Genomic DNA, 18,318 nt, shown 5'->3' with positions numbered 1-18,318 from the left:
ATTAAAATTGCTACACGAAGAAGAAATGCATATGATAAACGGGTATTCATTGGACAAATATTTTATACTAGAACTGACATGTGATTACATTTTCACGCAATTTGAGTGCATAGATCCTGAGAAATCTGTACCCAGAACAACCACCTCTGGCCGTAATAACGGCCTTGATACGCCTGGGCATTGAGTCAAACAGAGCTTGGATGGGGCGTGTACAGGTACAGCTGCCCATGCAGCTTCAGCACGATTCCACAGTTCATCTAGAATAGTGACTGGCGTATTGTGACGAGCCAGATGCTCGGCCACCATTGACCAGACGTTTTCAGTTGGTGAGAGATCTGGAGAATGTGCTGGCCAGGGCAGCAGTCGAACATTTTCTGTACCCAGAAAGGTCCGTACAGGACCTGCAACATGCGGTCGTGCATTATCCTGCTGAAAAGGAAATATGTCGTAGGGATCGAATGAAGGGTAGAGCAACAGATCGTAAGACATCTGAAATGTAACGTCCAATGTTCAAAGTGCCGTCAATGGGAACAAGAGGTGACCGAGACGTGTAACCAGTGGCACCCCATACCATCATTCCGGGTGATACGTCAGTATAGCGATGACGAATACATGCTTCCAATGTGCGTTCACCGCGATGTCGCCAAACACAGATGCGACCATCATGATGCTGTAAACAGAACCTGGATTCATCCGAAAAAATGATGTTTTGCTGCACGATCCGTTACAGCCATGCGGATAAGGTGCCTGTCATCTCGACTGCTAGTGATACGAGGCCGTTGGCATACAGAACGGCGTTCAGTATTACCCTCCTGAACCCAACGATTCCATATTCTACTAACAGTCACTCGATATCGACCAACGCGAGCAGCAATGTTGCTATACGATAAACCGCAATCGCGATAGGCTATAATCCGACCTTTATCAAAGTCGGAAACGTGATGGTACGCACTTCTCCTCCTTACACGAGGCATCACACAACGTTTCACCAGGCAACGCCGGTCAACTGCTGTTTGAGTATGAGAAATCGGTTGGAAACTTTCCTCATGTCAGCAAGTTGTAGGTGTAGCCACCGGCGCCAACCTTGTGTGAATGCTCTGAAAAGCTAATCATTTGCATATCACATTATCCTCTTCCTGTCGGTTAAATTTCGCGTCTGTAGCACGTCGGCTTTGTGGTGTAGCAATTTTGATGGCCAGTAGTGTATTTTTTTATTTTGAATATTAGTTGTGCCGCTATCGAACCGGTGGTACATTGTGCTATATTTGTTGATGATCTTTCCGTTAACTGAGTATCATAGACCGAAAGTACTCTTGTTACTCTATACGTGGACGTGACCGTTCTTTGGTCATTGGTATTAGTAGTTCCTTTCATAATCATATAATAATAAACATACTACCAACTTCACATCTTCCTCTTCTCATGACCGAATGGATTCATTGTGATAGTGATATACGTTCCTCCAAGGCTTCATCTCGGTGCATATCTGTGTTACTTATAGGCATATTCCCTACAAGTCATTACTCACAGAACAACCTTATCTCCGCAAGACTACTCTTTTTACTTAAAATACTAATAAAATATATGTAATTTCCCTTACTTTAACCGTTCAGACGAATAAAATATAGAAACATTTATCATTTACCTTTCGTGCAACATACACACACAATATGGATATTTTATCCTTACTTCATCTCATTTACCCGGTAACACAGATATTAACCTATTCAAAACTTTGCTACTTACTTAACTGCTAATACCCATTTATACAACGTTCTACCTCCGTTATAGAAAAACTTTATTTATTAGGTAACATTATTACATCATATAAATTCATGAACCCCTACAGATGCGTCACATGTTAACAAGATCCATAGCACTCTTTGTTATTCAGCAACCTCTAAGTAGTCTACTTATAATATTTTGAGTCATTTTCCGTTATCAACAAGGCTTCATTCAATATTACCGCATTTATTCTTATTAAATATTATTAGCTCATTAGAACATTCCTTTGACTGCTTCATTCCAGTTTTATTCATCTAACTGTTAAGGCAGAAGTTCCGAAAAAGTCTTCGATTGGTAGTCAATTAAGCAGTGTTTGCTCCTCTTTATATGAAACAGCCACTTATCCTCGCTGATGAGAACCATAGTGTGAGAGTTGTAAAGGAGCAACTCAAAACACCTGACAATCCAGGTAGAAGTTGGCAGAAAAATCACTAAGTGTAAGATTGTCAGATTACGCAAAAGGTGTCAATCTGAAGTCGAAGGAGAAAGAAGTGGAGGATATGTAGCTAACGCCACCACACAGTAGCCGCCCATCTGGAGCAGGCCGGTGTATGACTCGTCACATCCCGAGATATCTGAGGAATGTTTCAATAAGTTCTGCGTGACCTAGGGCCGTACTGAGAGGCAGCTGGGACGCACTATCAGGCTTGCGAGAGCCAGACGCGGCGTGATAGTGAACCGGCACTTACGTCAACAGGAAACGTGAGTCCACTCACGTGTCTGCCTGTTTGCCTGCAGTACTTACTGACAGCATCAAGACACATCTCAAAACCTTCAGATGTTCGCACGCCCACACACACACTTTTTTATATTAGATTATTGTGTGTGTGTAATTCTATTTAATTATGTTTATGTGCATTTATGTACTGAATAAGAGTAGGGAAGGAATAGCGATAGAGAGAGTTTTTTGTGTAGGGCAGGGAGAAACCATGATGAGTGGAGAAAAGTGTATAGCAGTGTGATGGAGTGTGACTTAGAGAAGGTGCAGAGCGAGAAGTGAAATGAAATTGTGAGTGGCAGGGGGGGGGGGGGGGGGGGGGAGAGGGAGGTGGTGAAGGATGGAAAAGGCTCTTTTCTTTTTCATGTAATTTCATCAATTATTTTATATAGAATCTGGTTTCCAATATTTATTTGGTCATTGAGCAATTTACTTTGTGTTAATGCCTTTTGTATGTGGGAATTTTCTCGGAAAGGGGGGAGGTGTCTGTCTTTACCGATTTTTATGATACTCGTATGTTTTTCAACATTGCTTGGTCTATGGTGTTCTTATTTTAGATGATCCACGATTGTTGAATGATTTGTACCATATTTAAATGCTCTTATGTGTCGAATGTCCTGCCAGTCATTCCGACGTATATCTTCTCACAATCTCTGCAACTGAACTGATAGATTCCAGATTGTTAATATCTGTCTGGTTTTGATTTCAGTTTTGGGATGTTCTTTTGTATGGAATTGTTTGTTTTGTAAGCAATGTTTATGCCTTGTTTTTTAAATATGTTAGCTATTCCATTGTGAACTTGGTGTGGTAGGCCACTGTATGCCTTTCTTTTTTGTTGTTGTTGTAGTCCAGGTTGTATGGATTCGTGTGGTTTGCTTAATTTTTTCATTACTTGTCTCTTTATTTTTTTGTTCAATTTGTCTACCGTTGTTTCTTTGTGTCCATTTTTAATGGTATTTGTTTTATAATGGCTAGCTCTTTCTGGTAATCAGAAGTCTTTAGGGGGATCTTGTTCAGCTGTTTAGCATGTATCTATTTGCTATTTATTACGAGGGTGTGCTGAAAAGTAATGCCTCCGATTTTTTATTTGAAAGCTCTTAAAGATTTTTGAACAAAACAGACGTTATTAGCATTCTACATCTTTATTCTTCACGTGTACACATTTATTCCTCAACTTTGTCACCCTAGAAACGAACACATTTCTCCGAACGAGATCTGTGTGTTGATACCGTCACTGTAGAATGTGTGACATTTTTCACGGATCCACAACCTAACTTCTGCTTGCACCACTTCACCATTATCAAAGTGAGGTCCTAGAAGGCGTTTCTTAGGTCTTGGAAACAGATGAAAATCGGATAGGGCCAAGACAGTGATCGATGACAAAGAATCCAGGCGTTGGGTGGTTGCAGATGGTGCAGCGCTCGTGTGTGTTCTGGCATTGTCATGGTGGAGGAGAGCGTTCTCCATGTGTGGCAGAACATTTCGAATTCGAAACCTGATTACAGCACTCTGGTTCTCACGCACCGACATATTTACATCACACACCACCATGTTACACGCTATAGTTCGTAGCCCTCTAGTGACCAAGGACTGCTAATATATGGCTCAAATGGCTCTGAGCACTATGGGACTTAACTGCTACGGTCATCAGTCCCCTAGAACTTAGAACTACTTAAACCTAACTAACCTAAGGACAGCACACAACACCCAGCCATCACGAGGCAGAGAAAATCCCTGACCCCGCCGGGAATCGAACCCGGGAACCCGGGCGTGGGAAGCGAGAACGCTACCGCACGACCACGAGATGCGGGCTGCAAATATATCTAGACATAGAGAATAAAGATGTAGAATGTTAGTAACGTTTGTTTTACTTTGTTTGTTTGTTTTACTTTGTTTTTGTTTTACTTTGTTTGTTTGTTTTACTTGACTTTCAGAGTTTTCACACAAAAAATTCTAAGGTATTACTTTTCAGCACGCTCTCGTATTACTGTTATTACAATTACTGTTATTATTATTATTATTATTATTATTATGTGACAAAATAAGATGATAATTATCAAAATCTTTCCCGCATTCGTCTGTTAAGGAGCTTTAACATTGACATATCTTAATCTCTCTGAAAAAAGCCGTGAGTTAGTGAGACATGAAATCTACTAATCTTCAAGACAAATAAAACAGAATAACAAATTGTTTTGTTGTAGGAGCTGATGGAGAGACACCCAGGAAGCGCAGGAGCGCCCGCATAGCCGCCATCAGGACACGAGCTGTGAGTTTGCTTCCTTTGACTTCAGACACTCCTTTCCCCAGTACTGGAACAGCCAGCGTTGCTGGTAACACAGCTTCACGTATATGTACACAGTATAAATGCATCTCTGTTAACGCATTCGCTATATCAAAACGACTATTGTTGAGCAAGAATTGATGCGAAAATCACATTACGAGAAATTACTGTATATTGGCCTCTACCAGAGAATGAGAATTAGAGTGCCATGTATTGTGCTCAGATAACCCGGCCTTCAAGCTTGTTCTCAAGTATGCGGTTGAGAAAACGTAAGTTATTCAATGGCTCGATTTGATAACGAAATAGAAGGATTCAAATGTGTGCCAACGTTTGTCATAGTTACTCTCAGAATCGCTACTGTACATTCAGAATCACAGGGCAGAGAAAAATTACTTTCCCTGGCTTTTTTAACCATGTTTCTGTCCTTAGCATTTGTCTATGAATGAACTAGAAAATGACTATGCAATTGCAAGTAACGTTATCCAGTCCTGGAGGTATTGCAGTACTTCTTACCACTGATACATTTAACATTTTTTTAATGTCAGGAAATAATAATAATAATGCCTTTGCCTAAGTTCATTACAATTTTTCTCGAATGAAGGATCAATTTCCACATCAAATCATTCCGCAAATTTCGTTACATGCCACAAATCTAAGCAACATGTGTAGCCTGAGACAAACGCACAAAACCATTTAAGTAATGTATTGTTCACAGAACTCTTTATCACCCATCTACCCAGCTTATTGACTTTTATAGGTTGTTGTAAATGTGTAGAAATTGTGAGATAAGTAGCACTCGGTGTCACTGGTATTTTCCTTACCGTTTGAGCAGTACGAAAACTCACCAGTACCAGCGGTTATTTATTACTGAATGTCTAGTGGGTGATGGTAGAGATATATTGCCGCCCCGGACTTTTTTGTGTAATCGCTGTCTCAACAGTTTAGCTACTGTCACATCCAAATGCTCTTTTAATTGCTCTGCACAGCGCTTTTGTGAAATTTCAACTCATGCAGGACAAAATTGGATATTATCTTTTTGTATGTATACTATCTCAAGAACTTTGAGCACTCATCTGTCTCCTTGTTTTCGCTCATGTGCGCATAGACGATACTTTACGGTACAATAACGTCTGACGGCGCTTAGACGTGTTGAATTTACGTCGTTGTATTTCATCTACAGTGACCTAATTAAGATGCACTTCGCTACAACACTAGAATCCAAGGTGTTTGGAAAAGTTCGAATATACTGGAAAAACAGCACATCACAAATCAAAAGGCTCGATTTAAGTTACGTCGTATGGTTTTGTCCGTTGTAAGACTCTGAAGTGTAGTAGCAGCTGTACTAATTTACATTTTCCTTCGTTCCTGCGCATTGATACTTCTTCTCGCGAAATAAGTGTTATAGAATTAACTGTAAATATTTTTTGTCGATGGCTGAGGTGAGTGAGTGTGGAGTGTTTTTGCTGTACGTGTTAAGGAGGAAAGGGAGATTGTGAAACACGATGCCGCTATACAACCATCTCCTCCCGAGTGACTCCACAGCACCACCGAGCTTAACGTTCGCGAGCCACGGATCACCATCGATAGTCTCTCATGTCTTCACTCCATTAGATGCTGCGGAGATACCTGGAATTCAGTCCCGCAGATTGGTGAACAGTCTAGTGATCGAGAACTTGACGCAGCCTCCTTTCCTTCTCTTTCACTTCCGGACGTAGTCGGCTAGTATACTGGTGGTGGAAGGAATGGTCGTCATTTGTATTTGGCCTCAAGGGAAGCAACATTGATGTATTATAGTTCCTCTTCGCCAGTTTGTGGGCCTGTTTTCTGCGGTAATTTCGAGAACTCTTTACAGTGTCTCATAGAATGAGAACATGTGCCACTGTTGATTGTGATCGTGAGTATGATGGGGACGTCGAAGGAAAGAAGGGTGTGGTAAGGGTGTCTGGTCCCACTAGTCTGGTATTGGGGAGGACAGTGCTTCAAATCCGAACCAGGTTTAGGAATTGCGTGATTTCCTTAAGTGGCCCAGAAATGTCGGGAATGTTCCTGTGAAATGGACACGGTCGACTTCCTTCGCCATCCGTCCCCAATTTGGGGTCGTGTCCAGTTTCTACTGTTCTTGTCGTTAGAGGGATGTTAAACCCCAATACTCTTTCCTTCACGACACCACACTGTATCTATATGATATAATTACGAATGAAAGTCAGCAATTAAAAGTCACAGGAAGGGAATGATCCTTGTCGTAAGATATATGTAGAATTTGCCCAAGAACAGTACAGAATGTCCCACAGGTTCATTGCGCTCAGTATTGAGTACAGTGCTTCAATTAGCCCCTGAAACCTATTTGCAGAGATTACTTAATAATAGCAAAATTTTCAAATAATAATCATCGCCACATTTAGGCGTCTTCAGGTGTAATAAGATCGAATAACCTGCGCCCATATTGTTGCTGATGTCGTCCAGTACCCAATGTGTCTATCGTCTACTCGGAAAACGTACAACGTTTGTTTGTCTTTGAAAGCTACCTACGCCCAGGTAGAGTTAGAAAAGATGAAGGTACGATGTAACCTTTATATATTGAGTACATCAGTAACAAGTATTCTAATGTTCCCGCTTCTCTTCTGCCCTGAAGTCGCAAAAGGACGTCCAGTGTCATCCAGGCGGTACAGTCGATGCGCTAAACACAGGATTTCGATATTACAATACGTATTACAATACGTTTTGTGAAGGGAACATCAATCAGCGTGGCTGGATAAACTCCTCTACATTCCTAATGGAGGGTTAGAGGCAAAACAGATTGTCTGGAGACTACACTCCCATTTTCCACAATGTCAGTGCGCAGTTCTGTTGCTTTCTACTCTGGGAATTTGCAGGTAGTGGTCATCACTACGAGGCAGATCAACATTTTTATCTCTGTTTGGAGCGTAGAGATGATATTATTGGTTTCCATTTAACCTCGCCAAGTACCCGTCCGAATAGCCGCCCGCGATAAAGCGCCAATTCTGGGACAGGGAGATGCGCCAACTATGGATCGACGAGGGTCAGTGTGCCTGCCAGCCTTGTGTGGTTTTTAGGCGGTTTTTCACATCCCACTAGGTGAATGCCCTGCTGATATTCGATGTCCTCTTCCGTTACACGATTTTAAAAACTTTCACTCACATTCACAAGGACAACACTACATGCAGATAGTTCGGGTACACACATTCTGTCCGAGGGGTAATAGTGTGGCTACAAGAAGGATGTGCGGCATTCCCTTAAACTAACCATGCCACATCTATTAATGATCATACACACCCTACGCCGATGCGTTATAAAGGAACAAGCAAACGATGAACGATGATTAAACCTCGCCAAGCCCGTATCATTCACTAAAACACCACCGTCCACCCAGGTACTGGTTCTGCAGTCTGACTCAGGACGTACGCGCTTCGTAAAGGCTAGAATGCAGAAAAGTGCCTCAGCAGAATCCCACACTGGCTAGCGGGAACACACATTAGATTTCTGTTGTCTTTCCATATTGAAAACAGAATTTGGTTGATCACTCAAGATCACCAACTAGTGACTTGAGAAGCACACTTTAGATCCTCCGCCTCACAGAGCACACAACTCCACCTTCACCCGCGAGGGCCATCGCCCGACTCCTCGATTTCGCGAGCTCCCACAATGCTCCACGAAATTATTTGAGATTTAGGCGTTCCCGCCAGTCAGAATCAGGAGCAAACTGCGGGCGTTTACATTACCCATTTCCCGTTCCAGCTAGCAGAGCTTCTCTAAGATGTTGATTCCTGGCAGCACTTCATAAGTTTCTGTGCAACGGGTGTCGGAAAACACCGACCATCGCGGGAAATAACTAAGCTGTAACAGCACCACGCAGGCTCCGGCAACAACCCATTTAGGAGGGTTAGGGAAAGGCTGGCCCTTTACCATTTCCTTCCTTCCCCCTGTTACAGGCAGTGGCGGGAACTACAGCGTGACCAGGAAACAGTACGTTACAACCGGAATCTATTGTTTGCGTTGTTAAAATGTAGGCTCAACCACCACTCAAAAAGTAAAAGCACGAAAAGCGAAGAGACCTTCGTCACCAGAATTATTCTACAAGCCTCCTATAAAAGCGGTAAACATAAAAAGATAAATAAAAGTATCCAAAATCTGCGGCCATTTCCTTTCTAACCGCGTCTTTCTACACTACTGGCCATTAAAATTGCTACACCACGATGATGACGTGCTACAGACGCGAAATTTAACCGACAGGAAGAAGATGCTATGATATTCAAATGATTAGTTTTTCAGTGCATTCACACAAGGTTGGCGCCGATGGCGACACCTACCACGTGCTGAAATGAGGAAAGTTTCCAACCGATTTCTCATACGCAAACAGCAGTTGACCGGCGTTGCCTGGTGAAACGTCGTTGTGATGCCACGTGTAAGGAGGACAAATGCGTACCATCACGTTTCCGACTTTGATAAAGGTCGGATTGTAGCCTATCGCGATTGCGGTTTATCGTTAGCAGGATATGGAATCGGTGGGTTCAGGAGGGTAATACGGAACGCCGTGCTGGATACCAACGGCCTCGTATCACTAACAGTCGAGATGACAGGCATCTTATCCACATGGCTGTAACGGATCGAGCAGCCACGTCTCGATCCCTGGGTCAACAGATGGGGAAGTTTGCAACACAACAAGCATTTGTACGAACAGTTCGACGATGTTTGCAGCAGCATGGACTATCAGCTCGGAGACCATGGCTGTGGTTACCCTTGACGCTACATCACAGACAGGCGAGCCTGCGATGGTGTACTCAACGACGAACCTGGGTGCACGAATGGCAAAACGTCATTTTTTCGGATAAATCCAGGTTCTGTTTACAGCATCACGATGGTCGCATCCGTGTTCGGCGACATCGCGGTGAACGCACATTGGAAGCGTGTATTCGTCATCGCCATACTGGCGTATCACCCGGCGTGATGGTATGGGGTGCCATAGGTTACACGCTCGGTCCCCTCTTGTTCGCATTGACGGCACTTTGAACAATGGACGTTACATTTCAGATGTGTTACGACCCGTTGCTCTACCCTTCATTCGATCTCTGCGAAACCCTACATTTCAGCAGGATAATGCACGACCGCATGTTGCAGGTCCTGTACGGGCCTTTCTGGATACAGAAAATGTTCGACTGCTGCCCTGGCCAGCACATTCTCCAGATCTCTCAGCAATTGAAAACGTCTGGTCAATGGTGGCCGAGCAACTGGCTCGTCACAATACGCCAGTCACTACTCTAGATGAACTGTGGTATCGTGTTGAAGCTGCATGGGCAGCTGTACCTGTACACGCCATCCAAGCTCAGTCTGACTCAATGCCCAGGCGTATCAACGCCGTTATTACGGCCAGATGTAGTTGTTCTGGGTACTGATTTCTCAGGATCTATGCACCCAAGTTGCGTGAAAATGTAATCAAATGTCAGTTCCAGTATAATATATTTGTCCAATGAGCACCCGTTTATCATCTGCATTTCTTCTTGGTGCGGCAATTTTAATGGCCAGTAGTGTAAAATGTGCTTCAACACAGGTCATCTAGTTAATAAAATAAACTAAGATTAATCCTCGTAAGCAGTTCGCGAATATAGGAAGTGTCATAGGCAACAGTTGTTCGTGTGTAGTGTCTGCGTTCCTCCAGGAAAGACGCACCGGCTTACAAACAATCATGTAACACGATGAGCACTTCGTGTGCATTATCAAAACATCAAAAACTTTCTCGCCAATGATCAGAGATAATGTACACCCCCGCGTCTGTCCCAGTGCCAGTATCACCTGTTGTGAGCCAGCTTGCCTCACGGGAGGATACAACGGCTTTATGACACCCTTCCCAACGGATTAAGTGCATGCACATTGGCCAGAGTAGGCACAACGTCATACTGATGAGTGGGCTAATTCTTCCATGTTCTTTGTAAATTTGACTCAATTCTGTAATCCCTGAAATAACAGAAGATACCCTCCCACCCATCAAGTTCCATTCCGCTTCCTCCTCCCCTTCCGAGTGCTTCATTTTTAGGGTTCTGCTCCTCAGTCGGTATAGACTCATTTCTGTGTCAGTCTGTCTTTGTGCCCATAGGCTAAAGCCTCTTTCTCTCACGAACGGGCAGAGGTATCAAGTTGAAATTTATGTCTCAGACAACGGTCCCTTGGTGATGTTAAAAAAATTTAAGCTTTTAAGACAGTGCAATCAAGAGATACAGCCATTTATGTCACATATTTCGATACTAGAAACTCACTCATCAAAACCTATGGGTTGGTTGGTTGGTTGGTTTGGGGGAAGAGACCAAACAGCGAGGTCATCGGTCTCATCAGGTTAGGGAATGACGGAGAAGGAAGTCGGCCGTGCCCTTTCAAAGGAACCATCCCGGCATTTGCCTGGAGTGATTTAGGGAAATCACGGAAAACCTAAATCAGGATGGCCGGGCGCGGGATTGAACCGTCGTCCTCCCGAATGCGAGTTCAGTGTGCTAGCCACTGCACCACCTCGCTCGGTAAACCTATAGATGGGCTATCTGTATACATAATGAAGTTTGTACGGAACGCTCAGAGGGTGAGTCCTACGCGCACTTGTCCGGTTTACTTTTTAGCAGACAGTGTACTTAGATCCAAGAGTTGTAGTTCACCCACACTGTTTGCAAGATATCGTGTATGGGTAAAGAAACCTACACTGACGGAAAAACAATCGCAGTACCAAAAAATAATTAACGTAGAATAATGAAATTTCGAGAATCCATTTGTGTAGTTGACATATTTAAGTGATTAACATTGCAAGATGACAGGATAATGTATGCACAAGGTAAGCCATTGCAAATGTGAAATTCTGGTACGTTAATAACCAGTGCAACCGCCAGAATGTTGAATGCGAGCACGCAAACTTGTATGCATTGTGTTGTACAGGTGTCGGATGTGAGTTTGTGGGACGGAGTCCCATGCCTGTTGCACTTGGTCGGTCAGTACACGGACGGTTTATGCTATTTGTTGATGACGCTGGAGTTGTCATCCGATGACGTACCGTATGTGCTCGATTGGAGAGTGATCTGGTGATCGAGCAGACCGATCCTGTTGGAAAACACCCTGGGGAATGTTGTTCACGAATGACAGCACAACAGATCCAGTCACCGGACTGACTTATAAATTTTCAGTCGGGATGCTTGGGATAGCCATGAGAGTGCTCGTGCTGTCATACGAAATCGCAACCCAGACAATAACTCCAGGTGTAGGTCCAGCGTGTCTAGCAAGCAGACAGATTGGTTGCAGGCACTCAACTGGCCTTCATCTAAACAACGCACGGCCATCAGTGGCACCGAGGCAGAACCAGCCTACATCAGAAAAGACAAACTACCTCCCTCCAGCCCTCTGCCGAGCTCTTGCTCGACACCACTGAAGTCGCAAATGGTGGTGGTTTCGGGTAAGTGGAATGCACGCTACGTGGCGTTTAATTCGGAGCTGTCCTTGAAGTAACTAATTTGTAACGGTTAGTGGTGTCGCTGTGGTGTCAAATGCTGCTCAGATTGGCGCTGGAGATGCCGTACGATGCACCAGAGCCATACTGTGAACACGATGGTCTTCTCTCTCGTAGTGCCACGTGGCCGTTGGCAGCCCAGTCTTCTTGCGATCGTACATTCTCGTGACCGTCGCTGCCAGTAATCATGTATAGTGGCTACATTCCTGCCAAGTCTTTCTCCAGTATCGCAGAAGGAATAGTTTCTTGTAGCCCTATTAAACGACCTCGTTCAAACTGAGTGACTCGTTAATAATGGCGTCTCTGTTGCCTTAAAGGCATTCTTGACTAACATCAACTCACCACGTCCAGTATCAAACGTAACTAATGCTCACCACCGTTATAGCGTGTGTTTACACAAACCTTATTTGTATCCTCATAGTGGCGCTATTAACGCCACTCTTACACGAGCTGCGCGAAACCTGAATAGACATAATATTTCAGTAGTAGAAACACGCCTATCAACTTTCGGTTATGTCGCACGACTACTCCTCGGTCTTACGACTTCTTTCCGTCAGTGTGTATACAGGGTGAATATTAATAAAACCGGTAAACCACAGGGGCGCATTCCGGCCTGGAAATGGAGGAGGAAAGGTCCTACAAACATGTGACAGGGATGCACCGTTGCCACAGTAAATTGCGCAGACGAGTGGATCCTTTGACCACGTGCCGTATGTTCCTTGTGTGTTGCGGTCTGTGATTGACGCAGCGTACTGTAAGCTGCAGAACTGTCCGGAGTTAGTGTCGGGAACAAGCCGAAATGGTGTTTCTGTACGGCTAAGCAAATGGAAACAGTCGGGAGGCGGAATTAGTATCCGCACGACGGTTTGGTTTAGCGAGGAAGCCCACATTCATTTGGGTGAATTCGCCAATAAGCAAAATTGGCGCATTTGGGAGTACTGAGAATCCGCATTTCGCGGACTACCAAACATGGTGTACTCACAGTTCGCCGCCTTCCTGCGCATTCGTCTGTCTGAAAGGACCCACGATCAGACAAATTTCCAAATAAGGCTCGAAATATTGTGCGATGTGGTTGGTGTCTGCGAGGGTACTTGTTTCGGTATAGCTGTACTGCCTCTCGACCGTTCGTTCCCATCTGCACGACCGCATACAAACACCGTCTCGTTTACGACACGAAATCCGCAGAATTCTGCTGCTTACAGTACGCTACGTCAATCACACAGCCTGCAACACGCGTGGAGCACACGGCACGTGGTCAGAGGAACTTTCATTCGTCATCGCCGTCTACCGTGGCAACGATGCATTTGCGGACACACATTCGCAGGACTTTTTTCGTCCATTTCCCTTCAGGAATCGACCCGTGCAGTCTGTTTTTTAATGTTCACCCTGTATTTAATTACGTTCGTACAGAATCCTCAGAGCGCGACTGCTCCTCGCGCTTGTCCGGTCTTTTCGTCAGGGAATGTATTTAAATCAAAGAATTGTAATTAACCATTTCTGTTTGCAAGATGTCGTGTACGAATAAAAGAGACCTTTTTTTTTTTAGGTTTTACGTTCGCAAGCACAGACTGCTTTAGAAGCGTACACAGTGCTGCGAGCGAGAAGTAAAACTTGTGAGCAGCGCGAGGCGGGCAGCCACCGGCCACAGCCGGAGCCGCAGGGGACGGCCCGCAGCACGCCGCCGCCCCCGCCGCCCCACAGCACGCCGCCGCCCCCGCCGCCCCTGCAGCGCAGCCCGCAGGAGTCGGGGCGGCTGTCGCCCGCGCCGGCGGACACAGCCGCGTCGGCCGAGGCTGCCGCCGCTCAGTGCGCGCGGGCGCGCCACGCCAGCCTGGCGCACGTGCTGTGGCGCACGCTGGTGCTGATGCACAGCAACCGCCTGCTCGCGCTGCAGGTGGAGGCGCTGAAGCGCGAGACCTCGGCCTTCGTCTGCTCCGTGCTCAGCAACCCGGAGAACCACGCGCTGCTGCCGCCGGCGCCTGCCAAGCAGCAGCAGCAGCCGGCTTCTCCGTGACGGCTCTGCTAGCGGTTCGTCCCTGTACCTGCACTGCTCGCTACAGGGAGCACCTCTGACGCTTCGGATATACATCAGTGTAACAGTGTACCAGAAACTCTAGTTAAGCGAGTCCGCTCTCAGCCATCTGGGATGGAGACAGCGAACACAGACTGAAGTTGGAAGTCAGTGATAGCAGGCATTTCTCACTAGTCTTTTCCACTGGAACGGAAGAGAAGGTTTGCCCGAGGAAACATATGAAATACAATGGTCAGTCACACATAATGTCTGACATCCATTCTTTAGTTCTTACATCCCTTCCATAAATTGCGCCAGCCCGCCTCGCTAGCCGAGGCTATCGACACACACTAAAGCTGCAGGCCCTCGATCGAGAGGCAGTGCCCGATCTGAAAACAAAAAGCGGTTCCGGTATTCTGACCTTCCGGGGGGCGGGGGGGGGGGGGGGGGGGGGAGTTTTCTCAAATGTAGACTTCTTGAAACTTTATTTTAACGCTTTCTTGCGCATTTTAAAAGTGCGAACGCAAAATGTGTGTTGGTAAAAAATAAAGATTTACGGTACTACATCTCATAATCTGTGGTTCTGATTTTTCTGTCGTCAGATGTACCGTCACAGATCGAGCACTCTCGAGAGATAACTGCTTAGGAGAGAATGTCATCACCAGAATGTGGTCGGTGAGGAGAGGACCGTAGAGGTGACGTCGTACAGTTGCTGATAACGCAACTGCGCGCCGGTATCCTGCGGTGTCACCTGGAGCGCGCCCACGTGACACTGTCGACGGATGGCGCGCTAATCTCGGTGATATTTGTCACGAGCAGACTATATGCAGACACTGGCTTTTCATTTTTCTCAAGGCCATCGTCGACAAAAGAACACCTCTACATTCACTCACAAGTCACCTACGCAAAACAGTTACACGCAGTACACCTGAAACCCGAGCTGTCGAAGTGTGAAGTGGTACGAAATCGAAAGTCTCGAATCAGCCCACGAGGCGCTCTGTACGGATAAATCTTATTGTCCCGCACTTCGAGCATATTTCTGATGTTATATACCGAGCCACAGATGATACCACTGCACTGTTCAGACCTCATTTCCACATTAATATTTATGATACACTTGTCACATGAGTGAAGAATTCAGTATTCCGCCTTGCCGCAATGTGTAATGGGGTGATGTGGTTTCTGTGTTTTTTTTTATGCGGCTGATAGAAGATGTATTTTCAAAGCCCAGCCATTAAGGCAATTCCTTATTTTTGCCACCGATGCCATGGTGTTCACCTCATTTCATGCCAATGGAGCGTGTTGTACTCTAAGCAAACGTGGAGACAGACAACGAACATCACCCTCCCCCCCCCCCCCCCCCCCACACACACACACACAAACAACTGACGCAGCCAAACTGTTATTGTAAAGTCTGTCGAAAATCCTAACAAACGAGATAGAAGATGAAACTTAATGGCAGATTAAATCTGTGTGCCAGACTAACACTCGAGCTCGGGACCTTTGCCTTTCGCGGGCAGCTGCTCTACCGACCATTTTTATTTTATTTTTTCTATGTTTCATTTATTTGTTTGTTTCGGAAACTTGATTGAAATGACAAAGAGAAAAAGAAAGGCGAACTAAATCCGACAGCTTAATCCCTTGGCAGCGCAAAGCCATATATTTTGTAACACGCCCTAAAAGAATATAACGCGAGTTGTGTACACGTAAATGTAGTCGCAATATTGAAGGTTACGTAGTTTTCCAGCAACGGTTGGAACCAACATCAGCGTATCTTCCTCCCCCTGCCACAACCCTCGACCAACATGCGTGCAGCACGACTTATGGAGGTTGACGATGCTTTCCGCCACCGTCCTGTATCCATTTCCAAGCGAGCACCATCGGTACGTCGTCGACCGTCCGCACTAATAATTGAAAGGTAAAGTGTCATATCGTCACTCCCAGCAGCCGTCTGCAGAGACCGCACGTCGTATAAAAACCACATGATCACCGTAGCAAAAGCACATGGGATTTCCAGTCTTTCCATTACTGCACTGAAGAACATGTGATCCACTCTATCAAATGCGTGGTGAAAATCGACCGAGATTAACGCTCACCATAGTTGGCAGGCCGCTGTCAAGGCGGTGACGTCCTGTCATCGCCCAGCCCCCTACGTATGCTACTCCTACCACCGAGGCAAGTTTGATCCGTTAGCAGACCACCTGATATCAGTGACTTCACATGGGCATGTGAAGATCTTGTAGACGCATTTCAAGAGGGTTTATGGCGTGCAATCCTCTGGCCTCCATCCACTGCTTGACTTTGGGGTGGCTATGATGGTACTGTCTGTGAATTCAGCAGGTATCTCGAACGCTGGCGACAGAAGTTCTTTATACATCGCAATCCGTGTGCGGTCCGTGAGATAAGCAGAGATAGATAAAATTCTATTGATAAACCATCCTGCCCTTGCTCCCTGAACAATGGCCTCCATTAGTTTGCCCTGTGTGATCGCTGTGAGGAAAGGTTCGACCTTCAGTGGCTGGCCTCTGTCCGGCAACTCGGAGAGATCTTCGTATACAATCTCATGGTCCACCATTTTGTTGCCATAAAACTCACGGAAATGGGCTGTAAATTCTCACAGAATGAAGTACTGTGTCCCATAGTGCCAGCCATCTCGAGTGTCCACCTCCCTGATCAAACTCCTACGGAGCTGTCGGCGTTCTCAAACAACATGATGCTTCGAGAGTTTTTCGGTAACGACGGAGTCTGTCATCCTTGCCCTCATCACGTCCATTCGTCATCTCATTAAATGAAATCTCTGGACTCGAAGTGTACTCATACTCGCCTGCTGTTCTGGCGATGGGAGGTGGACCGTCAACTCTCGTGCTATAAAATAAAAGTCAACTGTTGTGCAATGCCAGTGCGACTTCTCTTGTCCGTAGTTTATTAAAGTCCACCACAGCGCCACTTTCACACAATCGATCAACCATCCGTCATGTCCACCTCCGCACACTGGCCACCAGTTGGAACATCCAGACCGTCATCTCTCTCTTGACTCTTTATCTGTAGTATCACGTGAACACGTATTGGGATCATCTTTGTCATCTGTCGTCACCAGAAAGTAATTTATGCTTCTTCTGCCTCCTTAGCGCACGTTGCTTTCGTGCCTCGTCTCCACATCCGCAGTTTGGCCATCGCTTCCTCTGCCTATTCCCAGTGCTGCCGTAACTGCCGATGGCATGTCGGCCGTCACCGTCGACTGCTCTGGCGCGATCTGCGGCAGTAGCTCGCAGAGTTGGTCGAGAGGCTGCTGCTGACGAGCTGGGTGGTGGAGGTCTGCTCCATTGATGTTCGTGGTCTCCACCGGTCGCTGCTGTCATTGCCCGTCTGCAATTTCTACCACACCATTCTGCAGTGCCTCCACATAAGTCGCTGATAGCACTGTCATATGTTGCATCAGGAGAGAGTCATCCTGTGGCAGTTGTACCTGTCGTCACTGGCTGCAGGCCGACCGTAGGTGTCCTTCTTGCTGACACCCTGACCACATGTTTGGTTGCCCATCAAAATCTTCCTATATAAAAAGTGGACGATACGTGCTTCCTGAGTTCAAGCTGCAGTTGCCTCACCCCATTAAGAATGAGGTATGTATCAGAGCTCGCCAATTTTTCAGCTACATATGCCAGCACTGTCCCATAAGGACAAAGGGCATCTATCACTAGTTCCGCCGGGAGCGTAAACGGGAGCTAGAAAATACGTATGGTATGTATCACCACTCCCACATAGTCGACTGTGACTATCCGAACGTTCGTAGCATTATGGCAGAGTCAAAAACAAGCACGACTACGACCCGTCCTCATAGCTTTACTTCCGCCAGTGTCTCATCTCCTACCTTCCACATTTTACATATGTTCCCTTGCAAAACTTGCAGGACTAGCAGAGACTGTGGAGACATTGTTAAGCCACATTCTGGGGAATGTTTCCAGAAAGAAATTTTCGCTCTTCAGCCGAGTGTGTGCTGTTATGAAACTTACTGGCATATTAAAACTGTG

General features: G+C 45.7%; 1 protein-coding gene across 1 annotated transcript in view; it reads left to right on the top strand.

Annotated features, from left to right (window-relative positions):
* Positions 1 to 4,755, top strand: part of LOC124555869 — a 223,344-nt gene extending 218,589 nt beyond the window's left edge. The window contains exon 5 of the mRNA XM_047129932.1: positions 4,705 to 4,755. Within this exon, the coding sequence (XP_046985888.1) occupies positions 4,705 to 4,749 (45 nt within the window). The 3' untranslated portion in view covers positions 4,750 to 4,755. The remainder of the gene's footprint in view (positions 1 to 4,704) is intronic.
* The last annotated feature ends 13,563 nt before the right edge of the window (positions 4,756 to 18,318 follow it).

The sequence above is a fragment of the Schistocerca americana genome, chromosome X (assembly GCF_021461395.2).
Source record: "Schistocerca americana isolate TAMUIC-IGC-003095 chromosome X, iqSchAmer2.1, whole genome shotgun sequence".
In the NCBI taxonomy this organism is placed as follows: Eukaryota; Metazoa; Arthropoda; class Insecta; order Orthoptera; family Acrididae; genus Schistocerca; species Schistocerca americana.
This window is presented reverse-complemented; position numbering and strand designations above follow the sequence as displayed.